The following is an 18,712-nucleotide window of genomic DNA, read 5'->3' as shown; positions in this document are numbered from 1 at the left end:
ACGGTCCTTATATTGTTTGGGCAGGGCGTTTTTTTTTTTTAATCGTTCTCTCTTCAGTGAACTTTCCAACAACATTATTGGTTGTTGATAAAATCTCAGACCTGTACTGGACACAGAGACCAGGACATTGACCCAGCTGCTTCCTGTCCTCTGTGTCCGTCCTCTGATGTTGTCTCCAGTGTGCGGAGACATCCACGGACAGTTCTTTGATCTGATGAAGCTCTTTGAAGTTGGAGGATCACCAGCAACCACGCGGTACCTGTTCCTGGGGGACTACGTCGACCGCGGCTACTTCAGTATTGAGGTGACTTAACCCGACCTTAGTTAACTAACCCTAACTTAACTAACATTAACTAGTGTGTGCACTGAGTTGTTGTTGTTGTTGTTTTTTCCTCCAGTGTGTTTTGTACCTCTGGTCTCTGAAGATCCTTTATCCAAAGACTCTGTTTCTACTGCGTGGAAATCATGAATGTAGACATTTGACTGAATACTTCACCTTCAAACAAGAATGTGAGTATTCCCCTGTTAGTACCTTGGCCTCTGTGATGATGTCACGTGTCTGCAGCACGTGGAATAGTAGTTTCACGTGGTGTTTGACGTTGTCTTTTGTCCCAGGTAAAATCAAATACTCGGAGCAGGTGTACGACTCGTGTATGGATGCGTTTGACTGCCTCCCTCTGGCTGCACTCATGAACCAGCAGTTCCTGTGTGTCCACGGTGGACTCTCACCTGAAATACACACCTTAGATGACATCAAAAAGGTACTGCGACTGACCTGTGGCCAACAGGGGGGGGTGTGATGGTGGGGGGGTATTTAAGCAGAAATACTCGTCTATATACTGTACAAAACATTTGTATCCCACCTTTGGATAAAAAGAAGTACACCGACTTGTACAGAATACACAAAGTTAGAGGTAAAATATTTGTGACGATGTCGTCAGTAAACATGTAGAAAAAAAGGTATTTTTAAGTATAAAAAAAAACAGTAAAAATCATTATTTATAAAATAATTACAGAGAAAAAAAATAAAATGTTTAGCAAAAGAAAATAACTTTAAAAAAAGAAAGTGATTTTTTTTCAAAGGAAAAGTCAAAAAAACATGAAGTTCTGACTGAACTTTTCTGATGTTCAGTTGGATCGATTCAAGGAGCCCCCCGCCTTCGGCCCCATGTGCGACCTGCTGTGGTCTGATCCTCTGGAGGACTTTGGTAACGAGAAAACCCAGGAATATTTCAGCCACAACTCAGTCAGAGGCTGCTCCTACTTCTACAGGTGACGTGGTTGTTGTTGTTGTTGTTGTTCTCCACCGTAGAACGTTAGCCACGTCCTAGCCGTGCACCAGCGTGTAGCCTGATCCCGTATCAATCTCCTCAGTCATTGATCAGTTCTTGATTTTCTCCAATATTCCTGGTGTTGGTTCATGTTCTTGTTCTTTTCTTTCTTCTCTAGTGATTCCAAATGTAGATCCCTCTGTTCCAGAGTTAGGAACTGATGTTCAGATGGAACAGAGTCTCAGATTATGATGATGTATCGTGATACATATCGTATCTGCAGATTCGTGCCGATACTCAACGCCGTCTCCGACCCAGAATTCCCAGAACTGAATTCATAATATCCATGAAGACAGTGTGGATTTAAATTATTCATAATAATCAAACATTTATGTTTAACTGAGTGGAAACCACAGAGAAAAGGTTCACATCTGACTGGTGATGGTGGGAAAAACACCAACGTGTTTTTGAACATTGAACTGACCGACGTGTGACGCGGCCCACATCTAACTGTGGACTGTGGCCCAGATGGGTCAGATGGTGTGGCACTGTTGTCAACTGTTCTGTTGAATCACAGAAGGGATTTCTGCAGAGGCAGGATTATCTGGGTGAACGAGGAGTCAAGTTAAAAAAGGGAAGAGGGAGAGAGTGGGGGAGGAGGGGGAGGAGGGGGGAGTAAAATATCAGACCTAATAGAGACAGAACCTGGGTATGAGCTTGTTATGAGCAGTTATTAAAGCTCTGCCACAGAGCGAGGGGGGGGGGACGAGGGGGGGTGATGATGGAGCGTTGACCTAATATTGTTGTGAGATGGAAGTGAGCTGTGGAAGTAGGAGGAGGAGGAAGTGGTGGAGGAGGAGGAGGAGGTGGAGGAGGAGGGATTAGGTGGCAGTGGTGAGAGTTTTTCTTAATGACGGCTCGGAGCCGACAGACTCCTGCGTGGGAGCTGCAGCTCTGCTCAGATTACAGGGAGAAAGAAGTGGAGAAGATTTATCCCTGACGAGCAGGAAGAGTGTGTGCAGGAGGAGCCGGGGGGGAGCGGGCCGGGGTCTGTCTCAGTCTGATCTCCTCACATCCAACAGTGATCAGCTGAGATGAAACAGTTCCGCTGACGTTCCTCTGTCACCGTTTCTCCAGCGTCACCACGACAACAACCAGATCGAACGCAGACGTCGCAGTTTTGCACAGTTTTGTTCGTTGGTGTCGGACCATCGGTACCTGCTCCAGAACGGAGCCTGGGGAGAAAGGGTTCTCCTCAGTGATATATGTATTATACATGTGAACGTCTGTTGAATATTTATATGAAGGCACAGTGTTTACTGAGGCCTGATCAATAATTCACTACATCAGACCAGTATCACTGTGTACTGACTGAAGTACTACAGTCGGTACACACTAATACACCGCTGTACCAGCTCTGCACTGGTTGAACTGGTTGTTATGGAGACGTTGTTGTGATTCCCAGAGAGAAGAGGAAGTCGGTTTCACACTGGCAGCTGAGACACTTCACCTCCATCTCACTCTGTCTGACTCCCTGAGANTCTGTCTGACTCCCTGTGACTCACTGTCCCCCCCCCCCTCTCTCCCCCCTCACCCAGACACATAACTCCATGTTCTTCACCACAGACAAAGACGGAACATGAAGCTGTTCCAGTGTTTCCTCTGATAATAATAATAATAATAATAATTATTATTATTATTATTTTATAGATGATGTGTTTTATACAGAGAGAAAATCCTGAATAATTGCAGATTTGTGTTTGTGTAATTCTCCATGTGGGCTGTAGGGGGAGTAACGGTTGTTAGGGGTGTGATGATGTTGTGGCCCAGTTCCAGCAGGTCTCTGACTGGGGTTTTTTTTCTACTGTACCTAAATATTTTAAAGACTTGTGAAAGTTTGATGGCTGGGACGGAGGGAGGGAGGGAGGGAGGACAGGGGTGAGGGCTGTTGCTGAGGGGGAGGGCTGTTTCTGAGGGTGAGGGCTGTTTCTGGGGGTGAGGGCTGTCGCTGGGGAGGGACGACTTGTTCTAAAAGAACAGGGAAAGTTCCTGAGGGTGAGGGCTGTTGCTGAGGGTGAGGGCTGTTGCTGGGGAGGGAAGACTTGTTCTAAAAGAACAGGGAAAGTTCAGTGAAGCTGTCGATGAAAACATTAAAACATTATTTAATATAAAATGTACAGCGATCTGGTCAGGTTTGTTTTTTCACACCGCTGCTTCATCATCATCATCATCATCCTCAGCGAGGATTTCTTTTAAAGAGAATGATATGAACCTGTGATAATTATTTTTTTTTAATTGCGTCTCTTGCAGTTATCCAGCTGTGTGTGAGTTCCTACAGAGCAATAATCTACTGTCAATCATTCGAGCTCATGAAGCACAGGATGCTGGGTAGGACACGCAGCGTCACACACTCCTTCACCACAGACACTGCTACTGTTTCTAACAACAACTTTAACAACAACGTCTCTTCTCTCTGTTGCTTCTGTCTGAAGTTACCGGATGTACAGGAAGAGTCAGACCACGGGGTTTCCCTCCCTCATCACCATCTTCTCAGCACCAAACTACCTGGACGTTTACAACAACAAAGGTCAGAACTTTGACTCGCTGGGATTTGAATTTAAATTCAAATTAAAAACATTTTTTTTAACCGAGGATTTGAATTCAAATTAAAAACTTTTTTTTAACCGATGTTTTTAAAAGCCGCTGCTGACGACAACACGTCCTCAGGCCCAGCGGCGTCAGCGGCAGCATCGGACTTATGTAAGGTGGTTACGCTCGTTAGCAGGCGGAGGAATGCATCAGGGAGCCGCGCTGTGTTTGTCTTCTCAGACCTGTGTCTTGGTTGCCATGGGCTGTAAGAACAGGGAGTGTGGGTGGGACTGTCTGCATCACTGACTATCTACAGTACATCCCCCTGGAACTGAGGCTGTCAGCAGTTCTTACACCACCTAGTGGTTTAAAGACACATTTTTTCTAAAAACAGAAATTTTAAATTTTAAGTATCATTTTCATGCAATGGTTCTCAAAGTGAGGGGCTACATAATGTGTAGTCCGGTGCTGTCAAACACTCTGAAAGCCTGCACTGGCAGTGGCTGGCCTACTGAGGGCGCTACGGCATGGCCCCCGGTATTTAAATTTTTTTTTAATAAACATTTTTAAAAATAAACAATAATGATTTATTTTGGGTATGGGTCACAGCGTGTCATATATAAAATGTAAATCATCATATTTTGGTGAATATTAGATTTGGGTTCATCTCACTTCTGCCCTCTTCTGGGGCAGTAGAAACAGTGCCTCATCAGTTCAGCAGCTCAGCCAATTGCTGACCTCCAATTAAGGTCGTCAAATCTGATGGCTGAAGGGTGATTAATTTGTCGTCCTTGACTCTGGGTAGGATATCACCCGGCTGAAGGGTGATTAATTTGTCGTCCTAGACTCTGGGTAGGATATCACCTCCACCACAAGGGGTCACTGGTGTAACAGCCAAGGGCCTTGTGTGTTTTGTGTAAGAATGACTCAGCATTTTAATACTGGCATTAACTAATTGCTAACTCAGGTGTTTCCTGCTGTTGGTGTTCAGTTACTGAAACTGGTTCAACCTAAAATTCAAGTTCATCCTCTGTGTCTCCATCAGCTGCTGTCCTGAAGTATGAAAACAACGTGATGAACATCAGGCAGTTCAACTGCTCCCCACATCCGTACTGGCTGCCAAACTTCATGGACGTCTTCACCTGGTCTCTGCCCTTTGTCGGGGAAAAAGGTAGGAGAAGTTTCCAGAACCATTCAGGTCCTTCAGCCTTGGTCCCGCCTCCAGAACCGTCCGTCATCCTGTGTTTCTGCCCCACACAGTCACAGAGATGCTGGTCAACGTGCTGAGCATCTGCTCCGACGACGAGCTGATGAACGACGAAGACGAGATCTTTGACGGTGAGGAGTCGAAAAGAACACACGAGGAATTAAAGTCGCCGTAAAGAAGAAAAGTTGACATTTGACCTCTGTCCTGTGAAAACCAGGCCTGAAATGAATCTCCAAAATCATGACATTAAAAATATTTAAAATGTATAAATAACAAAATAAACATAAAAACACACAGGCTGGAAAAGTTCAAATCAGTTAGAGTATTTTAGTATGCAGTACTTTATGTATTTAGTAATAGTAGTGTGTATTTGTGAACAGACAAAGAAAAACAGAATGTATTTAAAGAAAATATTTAAATACCTGCAGTACAAATACTCACCGTGTACACGTGGTATTCGTTCACAGCTAACGCAGCTGCAGCTCGTAAGGAAGTGATCAAGAACAAGATCCGAGCGATCGGGAAGATGGCCAAGATGTTCTCAGTCCTCAGGTGACCTCCGTGTCCACCACCAGTACCTCTGTGTACTTCAGAAGTACTCTGTTCTTCATCCCCGGTTCTTCTTCTGTTATTTCCTGCAGAGAGGAGAGTGAGAACGTGTTGACGCTGAAGGGCCTGACCCCCACTGGCATGCTGCCCAGCGGGGTTCTCTCTGGGGGCAGACAGACGCTGCAGAGCGGTGAGTTAGAGTCTGGACCAGTCCAACACTGACCACAACTGTCTGTTGATATGGGTGTAACCATGGTTACTGAGTACAGGTGTGTACTCATTGGTCTTCTTATCTAAACCGGCCAATCAGAATGTTCCACAGTGTCTACGACCTGTACTAATGTCTTGTTGTACTATGTAGTAATATGTAGCATAATAAAGTAGTACTAAGTAATAACTGATTCCTCGGCACACCACTAGGGGGTGCCTAAGCGACACGCAGTGGTGTGAACACCTTAGTTTGAAAACCGACAGACTAATGACATCTTTGTCGCCCTCTGGTGGTGCAGTACTGACACTGATGCATGTCTGTCCTCAGACTCTACCTCCACATCACTTTAACTGCCCCTCATGCTGGGGCAGCAGTGTTAATTTACATGACTTGTTCAGGAATAACCCTAACTCCCCCTCCCTCCTCTGCTCCTCCCCCCTCTGCTCCTCCCCCCTCAGCCACCATTGAAGCCATTGAAGCCATCGAGACACCCGACGAGGACAGAGAAGGTAAAACTCCCCCTCCTCCTCCTCCGTCAATCACCTGATTCACACTATTCACACTATCGTTGATAATAGTTCAACGTGAAACAGCATGAAGTTTTCATACAATTAAATTGTTTAAAAAAAACTCAATATATCGTCATATCTAAAGTATCACAATATATTGAAATATATCGTATCGTACATCACACACACACACACACACACACCCTTAGATTGTGTGTGTTTACTCCTGCCATAAACATGTTTATGATTGTTTGTTTGTTGTGCGTCCCGCAGCCATCCGCGGGTTCTCGGCCCAGCACAAGATCTCCAGCTTCGAGGAGGCCAAAGGTCTGGACCGCATCAACGAGCGCATGCCACCTCGCAGGGACGGCGTCAACCACGTGGGTCTGTCCATGGGAAAGATGAACATGTCGGAGGCGAACGGCACCGACGACAACAGTAACATCCAGTGATGTGCTGCCTGAGCCGGGGGTCGTGCCGCTGCACCACCGCGCAGCAAGACTTTGCCAAATCTGGAATTCAGAGCCTGGGAGTTTAGAGACCAACACAGACTCACAGACAGAACACAGAACCTGCAGCCGGATCTCAAAAAATAGGGTAAAAAAATAAATAAAAAAAAGTCACTTGTTTCATTACAGAGGTTGAACAGTGGGTGTCACTGTGGTGGTCCTGGAGGGGGAGGGGCCACAGCAGAAGGACTCCCACCCTGAGACTTGAACCTCCCCCCCTGCCTGCAGTTCCCTCCGTCGTTTGAATCACAGACTTTATAGTCGGAGGCCGATCGGTTCCGAGCACTGACCAACGGCGGCTTCTTCATTTCAGGGCCTGACACAGGACACAGCTGCAGTAACCAATCGGTTCTAACCACTGTTTTCTATAGTGTTTATGAAGGAACTCACTCACAGTTTCACTCCTGGAGGACGACCGTGGTATTACATGTTCCACTAGTATTACCGAGTCACAGCGTCTGCTCCGCAACACTTTCACTTCTGTGGTTCGGTTCCCTGGGGTTCAAAGGGGCCATCAACATGTATGTGTGTGTGTGTGTGTGTGTGTTTACAGCTCAGTCCAAACCAACAGAACCACTGCAGTCACACCACCCTGAGGGTAGGTGTCACTGTTTTCCAGTTCTCCTCCTTTCTTCACCTCCTTCTCGTCAGTCATCTCCTCGCAGAGACAATCTTGGAGGGGATGAGGAGAGACAGGAGGGAAAGTCCAGGAGCAGAACTGGAGAAGTGGGACATCGTGCTCACGGTTGAATTCCTTCACATCATCTGTGACGTGTTTGATGATGATGCTCAGCTCCTGGTCTGGACCTCAGCTCCTGGTCTGGGCCTCGGCTCCTGGTCTAACCCGGTCACAGTCAGATCATCGTGTCCTTCAGTGGAACTTTACCTCACGACTGTACAGACACTGACCCGTCCACCTGCTGGAACTCTCCTCCAACTGAAGGACGCTGTGGACGCTGATTGTTTGGATTTTTTGTTTTTTTTGTTTTTCACTTCTGTGTTTTAACCGCCTACAAAACAGCGTCAGCGCCATCTACAGGACCAGAGGGTGAAGGAGAAGAAGTGACTGAACTCTGGGACGTCGTCTGCTGCCACTAACTACCTGATTCCTTCTGGAGAAGGAGGTTTGAGTTTTTGATGATACACGGCTACACAGAGTACTTTAGTACGCAGTACAATGAGAAGGAAATTCTACAAATTTGTGTTTGCTTTTTTTTTTTTTTTTTTTGCAGCTCAATAGTATTTTGATGTTTGTGTAAAACACAGGTTTAAATTAATCCGGAACTGATTTTTACTGCTGCCAGTCGTGAAATACCACACATTTTTTTAAACAGTTAACTTTAAAGTACTTTTTCTATGAAAAGTACACGTTAATCAGAGAAATGTTTTCCAATCACTGAAGAGTGCCACAACACTGTGACTCAAACATCCAGACATCAATTAAAGGTCAGGTATGCAGGAACTTTGTGTACACTTCCTTTCCTTCCCCTGCAGGGGGTGCTATGAATGTAGCTTAAATGCTGGTGTGCAGTGGGGGGGCTTTTTTTTAGGCCATGGACCCTAAACTGATGAGGAGGTGGAGCAGGACGCCCCAGCTGTACAGAATGTCCCTGAATGTTGACGTTAGACGAAGATGAAGATGAAAATGTTCTGCCTCTATTTATGTCCTCGCTACAATATATTGGCTTCACAGGAAAAAGATTTCTATGAAAAAATATAAAACCTGTCCTGACCAAAAATTTTTTTCTGATTCTGCCAAATTTTGGGTAAAAACAAAATTTATTTATTTATTTATTTATTTTTGAGAAACCACTTAGAAAAAGGAAAATATGGACGTAGGGAGTCACCACCATACACTTCTGGTGGTGATTTTTTTAAATTACTAAAGTGTTTTTTTTTACACCATACACTTCTGGTGGTGATTTTTTAAAATTACTAAAGTGTTTTTTTAAGAGAATAACTAGACACAGTACACAGTTTTCCTGCATACTCTGAATGTGTCCTCACACAGTTTTCCTGCATACTCTGAATGTAACTAAGTATCTAAACAGGTGAATTTGCACTGAATGGATGTGTCATTCTGACCATCGCTGTAGAAACACAACGCTGTGTGGTTGTTGTGATAATTTGGTGACATCACTTCGATCCCTCAGACGCCCTCTGTCTGTGAGACCAGTGAGAGAACGGTGACTGGAGGTGACTTCGGTCTGCGACTGAGAGCCCCAAAAGTTAAAGATGTGTTGTTTCACATAAATTTCTAGAATTTCCTTTCCTACGTGAATATATTTTCTACCTTCTGCTGACGTCTGTCGGTTACAGGACGAACAGTTTTTAACTCAGCATCTACAGGACTGAACGCATCCATGCATGCAGTTAAGTTCAGTAATTAAGTAATTGTTCTGTGAGATTAATTGTGATAGTTGTGTTTTAAATAGTAAACTTGAATTTTTATTTTTTATTTATTTTTATTTAATTTTTTTTGCTGGTTTTATTCGTTAAATAGCCTTCCTTTGGTCGTTCGCTCCACTTTTTTTTCACTCTTCATTTGTTACTGCTGCTTATGATTTTATATATTGCGTTACATGGAGAGATGTGAAGCCTTGTGTTTATTTTTATTTTCTGTTGTACTGATGTACAGACAATGTTCTATAGTGGGAATGAATATAATCTCAGTGAAAAGCAACTTTCAGGCTGCCAAAGCATGATAGCATGGTTTTCAGATGTAAATGTGAGTCTGGCACTAATTGAAATTTTGTGTCACACTTACGTGTCACAGGAATCATTGTACTCTGGTTATATTTACTGCTGATATTATTATAATTATTGTTACAACTTAGATGATGGTATTTTACTTTCCTTCCTCGGTTTCTGGTTCTTCTATGGTCTAATGCATATTTCAACAATCTAATATTAATGGATTTTATCTTGCAACATTTTTATGCTCTATGAAATATGCATATGTTTTTGGCATTTGACTTACTGGACGATACACACATTGTAAGCATGCGCTATGGGACAAATCACATTTTTTTACTCTTGAAATAAAATATGCATGAACAAAAATGTGTCTAATTAACTTTTTTTCTCTTTTTTTGCTTCACTACTTAATCCTAAATATATCTGAAGTCCAGTCCAAAGTTGAAGAAACAAAATGGCCGTGTTGGGCACAACTGTATATAAAAATGCGAATACAAAAGTTAAACTTTGCTTCGGAAGCTCTTAAAATTATATTTATTATTTATAAATTTAGTTTTTTTTATGGAGGCAAGTGTCCAGCTAGGCTAGGCTTACCCCGCTGACTACTGCACTCATCTTTTCTTTTTTAATAGAAGTGACATTGTAACATTGTAAGTAACGTTACTGCCATCTACTGGATCTCGATAGATCAGAATTTAGTGGTAAATGTTTGCCCAGAAATGTACTCGCTCTTTTAAAACAAGGAAAAACGCAAACACACAGCGGTTTATTTCTGTTGATTCAACACATTTATGTGACTTTATGTGTTTATTTTGCTGGGAAAGTCTTGCTAACACTTTCTACCTTCTTGCTAGCTAACCAAGCAGCTCGTTTCCTGTTCCTCTCCAACCCCGGATGTGACGTCCCTCGCCTTGTCCCGCCCCCCTGGCTGTCACTTCTCTCGTTGCTCTGTGTGATTCAGCCGTGGACCATTTAAATAAAAATGAAGCAAAAATAACAGTGAAACTCCAGAAGAGAGCGTTCACGGTTTTTCAGGCGGTGAAGATGCCCCCGCTGCTCGTCCGCCGACGGCCTGACAACGTTCAACTCTGCGGCTTTTACCGTCGTCAGCACGAAGGGCAGTGAAGAGCGGGTGCAGGTTTGGAGCAGGCTAACGTTACGCAGCTGTAACTGGAACCAAAGCTAATCCGTGCGTGTCTGTGTGTGTGTGTGTGTGGAGGGGGGACTCACACGACATATGATATAACGGAGACAAAAACACGGTTTTCTGTGGAATAACCTCACATTAAAATGAAGAGCTTGGACAAAGAGGAAGCGGACCGGCTGATAGAGAAGGCGAAGCTGTGTTTACGGTCCGGGCGGACAGACCGGGCACTGCAGCTGCTCTACGAAGCCCAGAATATTTACCCCAGCACCAGGGCCAGAGGTAAAATTAGCCGCTTGTGGCTGCTGTCAAGCCAACATTTTGTCTATATTATCTCCCGATCCTCACACATGGCACCGCAGCTTCACAGTGTCGATTTTGTCGTATCGTCATATATCGTGTATATTTGTGTGTTTTCATATCCGGTCCGTCACACTGGTCTATGAAGCGTTTATGACACTTTTGTATTTTTGTGTTTCGCAACGCGTCATGTGTTGTAGTCGGTGACAGCAGAGATTTAGCAACATTAGACTGGCAATTCTGTTGATTGCACGACAGGAGGCGCTGTGTAAAACATGTCTTTCATCTTGCAGAACAAACACGAACCCAATACAGTTAAATGTATGAAAATTATTTTTATAACCGGTGTATGTTATTAAACCAGGAATCAGTGGACCCTGGGCTCCAGCTATATTGATGCCCTAGGCGAACTAGTGGTTTGGCGCCCCCTATTGCCCCATTGCTGCCTGTTGTATATTTTTTTTATCTAATTGGAATAACATCGCCCTCCCCATCAGGACGGCATCACAGACCACCGTATATGAGGCTAATACCTGTCCACCAGGGGGAGCCTGTTCACTGAGGTTCACCTGGAAAACTCTGACCTCAGATTATCTCGTCCTCAGTGCTGATCGATGCCATACTACAGAACGAGGACACCGCTGCGGCCGAGGCCAACCACGTGCCCCCGCCTTCAGGCTGGAGAGACGAGGACGTCAGGAACGGTGACGCCAGCGGCGACGAGAAGAAGAGCTTCACGGAGGAGCAGCGGCAGGGTGTTCTCAGGTGACTGATACCCGTCAGCTGTGATGTCAGCTGTGATGTCGCCACTGGAGCTTCACACACTCATACACAGTCAGGCCCAGTGTGAAGACACTAGTTTCAGGTTCCAGACTCTGACCCAGTTCTGCCCCCTGCTGTTGATTTGTCGTTCCAGGATAAAGAATTGTAAGGACTTCTATGAAATCCTGGGCGTTCCCAAAAACAGCAGTGACGAGGATTTGAAGAAGGCGTACAGGAAGTTGGCGCTCAAGTTCCATCCTGACAAGAACTTTGCTCCGGGAGCCACGGACGCTTTTAAAGGTGAGTTTGAATCCGAGGTCAGAAGAGTTGCGTTTTCTTTTCTTTTCTCCATCAACCCCGTTTCCTCCTCCGTCACAGCCATAGGGAACGCCTACGCCGTGCTGAGTAACCCCGAGAAGAGGCAGCAGTACGATCAGTACGGAGACCAGGCCGCAGCTGCGGCCGCACCGCAGTCGGCCAATCACAGACGAGCAGGTCACTACAGGAGCTTCCACCGAGACTTCGAGGCCGACATCTCGCCCGAGGAGCTCTTCAATATTTTCTTTGGCGGCAGATTCCCCACAGGTCGGACTGAGGCCTGCAGTACTTGGTCAATATGTCAACTACTGCAGTATTACTGCTCCAGTACTCTAGTTTACTTGGTGTAATATTTCTGTCTGTCATTTTTGAGCTTCTATATGATATAACTGCAGTAACCAAAATATCATCTGTGGAATATATTGATATCAATATTTGGATCAAATTTTACAGGAATTGATTTTGATTCACAGTGAAAACGTCTTTTTTTTTCACACTGACAGTAGCGTTGATAAAACTGTGGCTCCGCCTCCGTTTGCAGGAAACATCCACGTGTACACCAACCAGGGCGCCGCCTACTCTCAGTTCTACCAGCCCCGACGGCGTCGCGCTTATGAGAGACGTGAGGAGGCGGCGGCGGCGGAGGAGAACCCGAGTCAGGTCAGAGTCAGAAAGTCCTCAGACGGACCAGATTAAATCATTATTGAGCTGTGTGACCTTTGACCTTTGTTCAGATTATAAATTAAGCATTTTTCAAATCAGATCAAACGTCTCTTAGTTTCAAACATTGACAGCTTCTACTGATTGGACCAGACAGCTAACCCCGCCCCCCCGTTCTGACCCGGTTCTTCTCCGTCCCACAGAACACCTTCACGGCTCTGCTGCAGCTCCTGCCGGTCCTGGTCCTGATCCTGATCTCAGTGTTCACCCAGATGATGGCCACCACGCCGCCCTACAGTCTGTTCTACAAACCGTGAGTGTGGAAGCATCTGCGTAACAACTAGGAGTGTATATTGGCCAGAATCTGGGGCTACGATACGTGTCACGATACGGGGACAACGATACGATATATATTGCGATTTACATTTAGGCACAACGATGTGTTACGTTTTTTTTTCTGATGACTGAGGAGATTGATACAAGATCAGGAAAAGAGAGATCGTGATATTTCCCCAGTTACCATGGTAACCTGTGAACAACCTTCACTTCGTCTGCAGCGGCGTTCAAATATTCAGCTTTTCTGTGTTTGGACTTTATTGAAATCAGAAAACTAACCAGAACCCTTTGACCTGTGACCTTTGACCTTCGTAGTTCTCCAGCTGTTTGACCTGGTCCAGATCACCATGTTCTCTGGTTGGGTCCTCAGGTCCATGGGCCTGGTGGTGTCCAGGGAGACGCAGCACATGGGAGTACCGTACTACGTGGACAAAGGTTTTGAGAAGGAGTACCGAGGAGCTGCGCTGGACGAACTGGAGAAAACCATCGAGAGCGACTACGTGGAGCACCTGCAGAGCAGCTGCTGGAAGGAGAAGCAGCAGAGTGAGTCAGACCTCCATCAGGACTGAGAGCCACGGGTTTGTTCCAGATGATGGTTGGGTTATGGGCCGTGGACTGGGCCGCTCAGGCACCAGGCCGCTGGACTTTATCAGCCAGAGCAGGTTTCCCAACCATGGGGAGGTGGCACCATCTGTGGCACCTTCTGAGCCACAGACAGGGGCAGTACTCGTGTACTCCTGCGTGTACTGACAGTATTTTTTTTTTTCTTTCCTCTCTCCAGAATCCGACCTGGCCAACCTGGGTCAGCTGTACCGAGACGAACGACTAAAGCAGAAGGCGGAGTCCATGAATCTGGTCCACTGTGAGAAACTGCACCGACTGGTGGGCCGTCAGAGAGGTGTCTGAGAGCGGTACTGCAGTACCGGCCCAGTGTGTACGCGGGACTGATCTGGACACGTTGTTTTTTTTTTTTTGAAGGAATCATTTTTCAGTCGACTCAGTGGAGACCACGTGCCTTCTCTGCTGTGAGACGGTACCGAGTAGAGACCGGGGTCGGTTCTGACGGTAGCAGGAGGAAAAAAGGAACTTTCTCACAGCCACGACGGTAGAACCAGGGTCAGAACTTCTCCACAAACACTCCTGCTCTTGGTTCCAGGTTCTGTTGCGGTTCTGTGTATTTTCTTAACTTAAAAAAAACAAACTCTTAATTTGTTCAGCGGCTCATTGAGTGAACGTGAACGTGAACGTGAGTGTGGGCGGAGCTGTGGAGTGAAAACCGTGACTGAAGAGACGGACGGACGACTGGGGCAAAAGTTTTAGGCAGGTGAGTGGCGTTGGTGACCCGGTCCGTCTGCCTAAAACTTTTGCAAGTATTTGAAGTCCTAGACCAGTGAAGAAGGTCAAAGGTCATATTTGAGTGTGTGTGTGTGTGTAGAGCTGAGTCACACCTTCATCTACAGCAGCTTCTGCTTCAAAACCTGTTTGTTTGTTTGTTTGTTTGTTTTCTTTTAGAATTCTCCACAGTATTAAGAACTCTTCTTTGACACTTTACAGTTTCTTCAGAGCTCAGAACTGTTTGCCAAAGGTGGAGACTGTTCACCTGCTGCTGGTAAAGTTCCACTGTTCAAACACTGAGAGGGTTTTTTTTTTCTCATGTTGTAAATTGTTTCTGCCGTTTTTAGGAGTCGTACCTGCAACCCTAACAGCAGACGTGTGGCTTTTGTTTAGTTCCCACATAATCTGGTGTTTTCTCTGCTGGTTGTGGTGCAACTTCATATGCGTTTAAGTAGAATTAAAAAACAAAAACAAAAAAAACATCAAAAAGCAAATAAAAGAGGAAATTTGACTTTTTGACAACGTGTCACGATGATGATGCTGATGACGTCAGAGTTCTTCAGTCAATACTCCGGCTGTCACACTGTTGAAAAAAAAAAAACAACCAAAACAATAATTTTAGGTTCTCTCATGTCTTTTTAGTTCCTGTCTTCTCCACCAGAGGTCTCCAAATACACTGTTGCGCCAACGACAGTTTTTCAGGTTATTTTGAGGCTGAGGCTTGATTTTGTTAGAGTTCCTTCACGTCTCACCTGTTCAGTCACGTGATGAAGACTCAGTGGCACTGCATGATTTAACCCTTTCACTGAAGTACACACACACACACACCTCACATTAATCTCACATTAAACAGAACGAAGACACTCAGAGTCCCGTCGTATTTTTTCATTCGAGACGTTCAATGAAAACAGAAATATTGACATCGTGGTCGTTGTTCTACAAGCAGAGAAATAAATGTAGTGGTTCTGGTTTAGTTTTTAAAAAAACAAAACAAAACATCAGACTGAACCAAACTGGAAGATTCTACGACGAGACTCCATCCTGAGACGAGTCTGAAGTTTTCAGAGCAAATCACAAACTCAGATGTTCAGACAAACCTGCTGCCAGGAAGAAAAAAAAACGTTCTAAAAAGAAACCAGGGTTTGGTCCTGGACTGGTTCACGATTCTCTGGTTAAAAGACAAACAGACTTTCAGTGTTTCCGTGGCTGCAGCGACTCGTCTTAACGACTCACTCATTTTCACTGAATTCATACAAACAGACTTTCAGTGTTTCCGTGGCTTCATTTTCACTGAATTCAAGACTTGTTTTTAATTTGATTTTTAAAACCCATAAAAGCCTACAGCTGTGGAGAAACAGGTGAAGAGGAGGAGGAGGAGGAGCAGCTTCATCAGCACAGGTGACCTGAGGAGGAGGAGGTGACGACGACGGAGTGACAGTAAACTTTTTAAAAAAATCTGTACTTCTTTTTAATGTTTGCTGCAGTCATTGGTTTTGTTTTTATTTTTATTTTTTTGCATGTTTCTCTTTAGACTTTTAATTTGGCGGGGAGGAAACACTGAAAGCCTGGGTCCTTCCTCCCAGGTGCCGGCAGTGTCAGGTGAGTTTCCTGGCAACAGGTCTGTTTCCATTAAGTTTAAAATGTTCTGAAAATCACCAGAACATAAATCTAACTTTTTTTCATCAAACGTTCACTTTTTTTTTCCAGAAAACCAAACAAACACTGAGAAGATCGGTTAAACCGCTGGATTAGGATGCTAACGGTTCTGCTAACGCTGTTAGCATTGGCACACAGGAAATACTTGGAAGTTCAAGTTGACCACAGCCGGTTGGGGGCACTTCATGTACAACAGCCTGACTGGTTTCATCCGTGTCACAGTCTGAACAGTTTCTACTCTCACTGACAACTGTAAACAGGACGATTCACCGAGGTACCGATTCACCGAGGTACCGATTCACCGAGGTACCGATTCACCGATTCACAGGAACTGTAGGACAGACAGAAGAAGTCCATCTTAAAATAGAAAAAATACATTTTTAAAAACATGACATGAAATGTTAAGGTTTTCACCATGCAACTCTGGACCGTCCAGGGTTGGACTGGGACTAACTACAGAACTGTCCTGGAGTCCAGACCCACAGACCCACAGACCCACAGACCCACAGACCTACAGACCCACAGACCCACAGACCGGCCTCCGTGAGTTTTCATCACCACCTCTGGTTCAGACCAGTGGCCAGAGCTGCCTGTTTCTGCTAACAATGATAGGCTGTTAGCTAGTTAGCTAGTTTTTTATAATCACTTTTGAAGCGGTAAATTTATCAGGACGAGCAGTCAGATCAAAAACAAGAAGGTGGAGAGTGAGAAGTTCAAATATTGATCCATCAGTTATTGATTTTTTTCTCCCCAATTCATGTGATCGAACCAAACCACAGACTGAATTCCAGCATTCCAGAACCTGGAAGTAACTTCCTCCTCATCCGACTGTGTGACCTGATGAAGTTCAGGGCAGAACATCCGACCTTTGACCTTCTGGTCTCCTTGAATGTCCCCGCTCTAATCTGGGATTACACACTGACACAATAATCCATGTCCCAATTCCTCCTCCACCTCCTCCACCTCCACCCTCCAGCTAAATAATCTGGAGTGCAAATAAAGGTTATGTGGCACAGGAAGTAGTTAGGTGATGTGGGCCACTCAGGGTCCACAGCCCACATCTGTTGTCCTGAAGTAGAGTTAGGATGTGGGCCACTCAGGGTCCACAGCCCACGTCTGTTGTCCTGAAGTAGAGTTAGGATGTGGGCCACTCAGGGTCCACAGCCCACGTCTTTCCTCCTGCAGCTCTGGGACACTTTATTTTATTTTGCCAAAGACTCCACCATCATTTCTTCATCTTCAGGTCAGCTTCTATGGCACAACGGCGCCCCCTGGTGCCTCCGTCCTACGGTCAAATGGTGAAAGGCATTAGTTACTGCACAGAAACTGCAGTTTTTTTTTCTGATTCTTATTTTTAAAAAAACACAGGAACAAAGTATTTGTTTCAGTTTGAAGTACTTACAAAGAGAGAGAGTAGGAAGGCAGGGGAGGACATGGAGACGGAGTCCTGGGGGAGAGAAACCACACAGGGTAAAGTCAGATGATGCAACGACACACAGGTGAACACAGGGGGCGCAGCAGTGGGAAAGACTGAAAGGTTAAAGGTCAGAGAAGAACTTAATGCTGGAGTTAGAAGTTTGTGGTCAACGAACTGTCAGGAAGGAGTTTCCTTTAGTTTGCAGTGCCCCCTAGTGGTACTTGACAGGTGTGGCCATCAGCAGACCAAGTCTGGTCCACACCTTCTAGTTCTTTGCCAACACATAAACACTGCAGTATCAGAACCTGACGTGTAAGAAAGTATTTGTTTTTAGTTTTTTTCTGAATACTTCAAATATTCACTAAACTGCACAGTATCTGTACTGTATGGAGTGGGCTTTTGGCGTGGGCCATATGGGCAGCTACCCAGGAGGCCACCTGCTGGACAGGGGGATGCTTCAGTTCCTTAAAAATATGAATTTCAACAGTGGATGACAGGGGGCGCCAAAGGCACCGTGATGGAGTTCAGATTTCTGTGAAGCAGAACTTCCTTCTGGTCCAGCACCTTGTCAGTGGACTCCTGTTTGCGCGTGCTGTCGCGGCCCCTCAGGCTCTTGGCGCTGATGCCGGACTCGGCGGTCTCCATGATGAGCTGCGTGGCCAGAAACTGCTGGATCTGCTCCAGGACGTCGCGCTGCATCTCCACGGCCATGTGGTAGACGTCGTGGTCCAGACTGTTGTACATGACGGCGTTCTGGAACATCAGCATGATGTCCCTCTGGAACTCCGCCGTGGTCCGCAGGAAACCGCTCTCGATGTTCTTCTTGATGGTGGCCAGGTCCATGGGCCTGCGGGGGGGTGAGGGGGAGGAGGGGGGGTGAGAGTGAGAACCAATCAGCTGCAGGAGACGACCTTCTGTAAATGCTGTCTAACTGAAGCCGACTGTTGACCTGTGGACGATGCTGTGATACCCCGGGGCGATTTCATCCGTCACTGGCTGCAGGAAGACGTTTGCATACCTGCCACAGGGGGGCACAAGACGCACGGTTAATAAAGACGATAACGAGAGAGGTGGAGTGAATGAATCACACACCCTGACCTGTGATTGGCTGCGGCACGCCACACTAACATGATGGACTTTTTCCAGATCTTGTGAGCCTGCTGCGCCTCCAGGTCCTCGCTGCACATAGAACTACGACACGGTAGAAGAGACAGGAAGAAGAAGACGTTGGTGTCCTCCCTG

The 18,712-nt window shown here is 45.6% G+C and overlaps 3 protein-coding genes across 3 annotated transcripts in view; 2 read left to right on the top strand and 1 right to left on the bottom strand.

Moving 5' to 3' along the window:
* The window catches only part of LOC103395725 (serine/threonine-protein phosphatase 2B catalytic subunit alpha isoform-like), a 14,734-nt gene extending 6,126 nt beyond the window's left edge, over window positions 1-8,608 (top strand). The window contains exons 3-14 of the mRNA XM_008333515.3: window positions 180-304; window positions 399-510; window positions 616-761; window positions 1,133-1,272; window positions 3,582-3,659; window positions 3,764-3,858; window positions 4,906-5,031; window positions 5,121-5,198; window positions 5,535-5,619; window positions 5,709-5,806; window positions 6,286-6,336; window positions 6,610-8,608. Of these exons, the coding sequence (XP_008331737.2) occupies window positions 180-304; window positions 399-510; window positions 616-761; window positions 1,133-1,272; window positions 3,582-3,659; window positions 3,764-3,858; window positions 4,906-5,031; window positions 5,121-5,198; window positions 5,535-5,619; window positions 5,709-5,806; window positions 6,286-6,336; window positions 6,610-6,788 (1,313 nt within the window). The 3' untranslated portion in view covers window positions 6,789-8,608. The remainder of the gene's footprint in view (window positions 1-179; window positions 305-398; window positions 511-615; window positions 762-1,132; window positions 1,273-3,581; window positions 3,660-3,763; window positions 3,859-4,905; window positions 5,032-5,120; window positions 5,199-5,534; window positions 5,620-5,708; window positions 5,807-6,285; window positions 6,337-6,609) is intronic.
* A 1,822-nt stretch (window positions 8,609-10,430) lies between these two features.
* dnajc18 (DnaJ (Hsp40) homolog, subfamily C, member 18) lies at window positions 10,431-15,395 on the top strand. Its single transcript, XM_008333514.3, has 8 exons — window positions 10,431-10,968; window positions 11,592-11,751; window positions 11,903-12,048; window positions 12,127-12,333; window positions 12,608-12,726; window positions 12,930-13,039; window positions 13,433-13,605; window positions 13,844-15,395. The coding sequence occupies exons 1-8, from the start codon at window positions 10,833-10,835 to the stop codon at window positions 13,966-13,968; spliced, it is 1,176 nt and encodes a 391-aa protein (XP_008331736.1). The 5' UTR covers window positions 10,431-10,832; the 3' UTR covers window positions 13,969-15,395.
* Window positions 15,396-15,899: 504 nt separating this feature from the next.
* LOC103395782 (bromodomain-containing protein 8-like) overlaps window positions 15,900-18,712 on the bottom strand; it is a 7,990-nt gene continuing 5,177 nt past the window's right edge. Inside the window, exons 16-20 of the mRNA XM_008333574.3 lie at window positions 18,569-18,673; window positions 18,420-18,488; window positions 18,035-18,317; window positions 17,456-17,500; window positions 15,900-17,338 (exon numbers count right to left, since the gene is read on the bottom strand). Of these exons, the coding sequence (XP_008331796.1) occupies window positions 17,279-17,338; window positions 17,456-17,500; window positions 18,035-18,317; window positions 18,420-18,488; window positions 18,569-18,673 (562 nt within the window). The 3' untranslated portion in view covers window positions 15,900-17,278. The remainder of the gene's footprint in view (window positions 17,339-17,455; window positions 17,501-18,034; window positions 18,318-18,419; window positions 18,489-18,568; window positions 18,674-18,712) is intronic.

The sequence above is a fragment of the Cynoglossus semilaevis genome, chromosome 19, assembly GCF_000523025.1.
Source record: "Cynoglossus semilaevis isolate Cse_v1.0 chromosome 19, Cse_v1.0, whole genome shotgun sequence".
Lineage (NCBI taxonomy): Eukaryota > Metazoa > Chordata > Actinopteri > Pleuronectiformes > Cynoglossidae > Cynoglossus > Cynoglossus semilaevis.
This window is presented reverse-complemented; position numbering and strand designations above follow the sequence as displayed.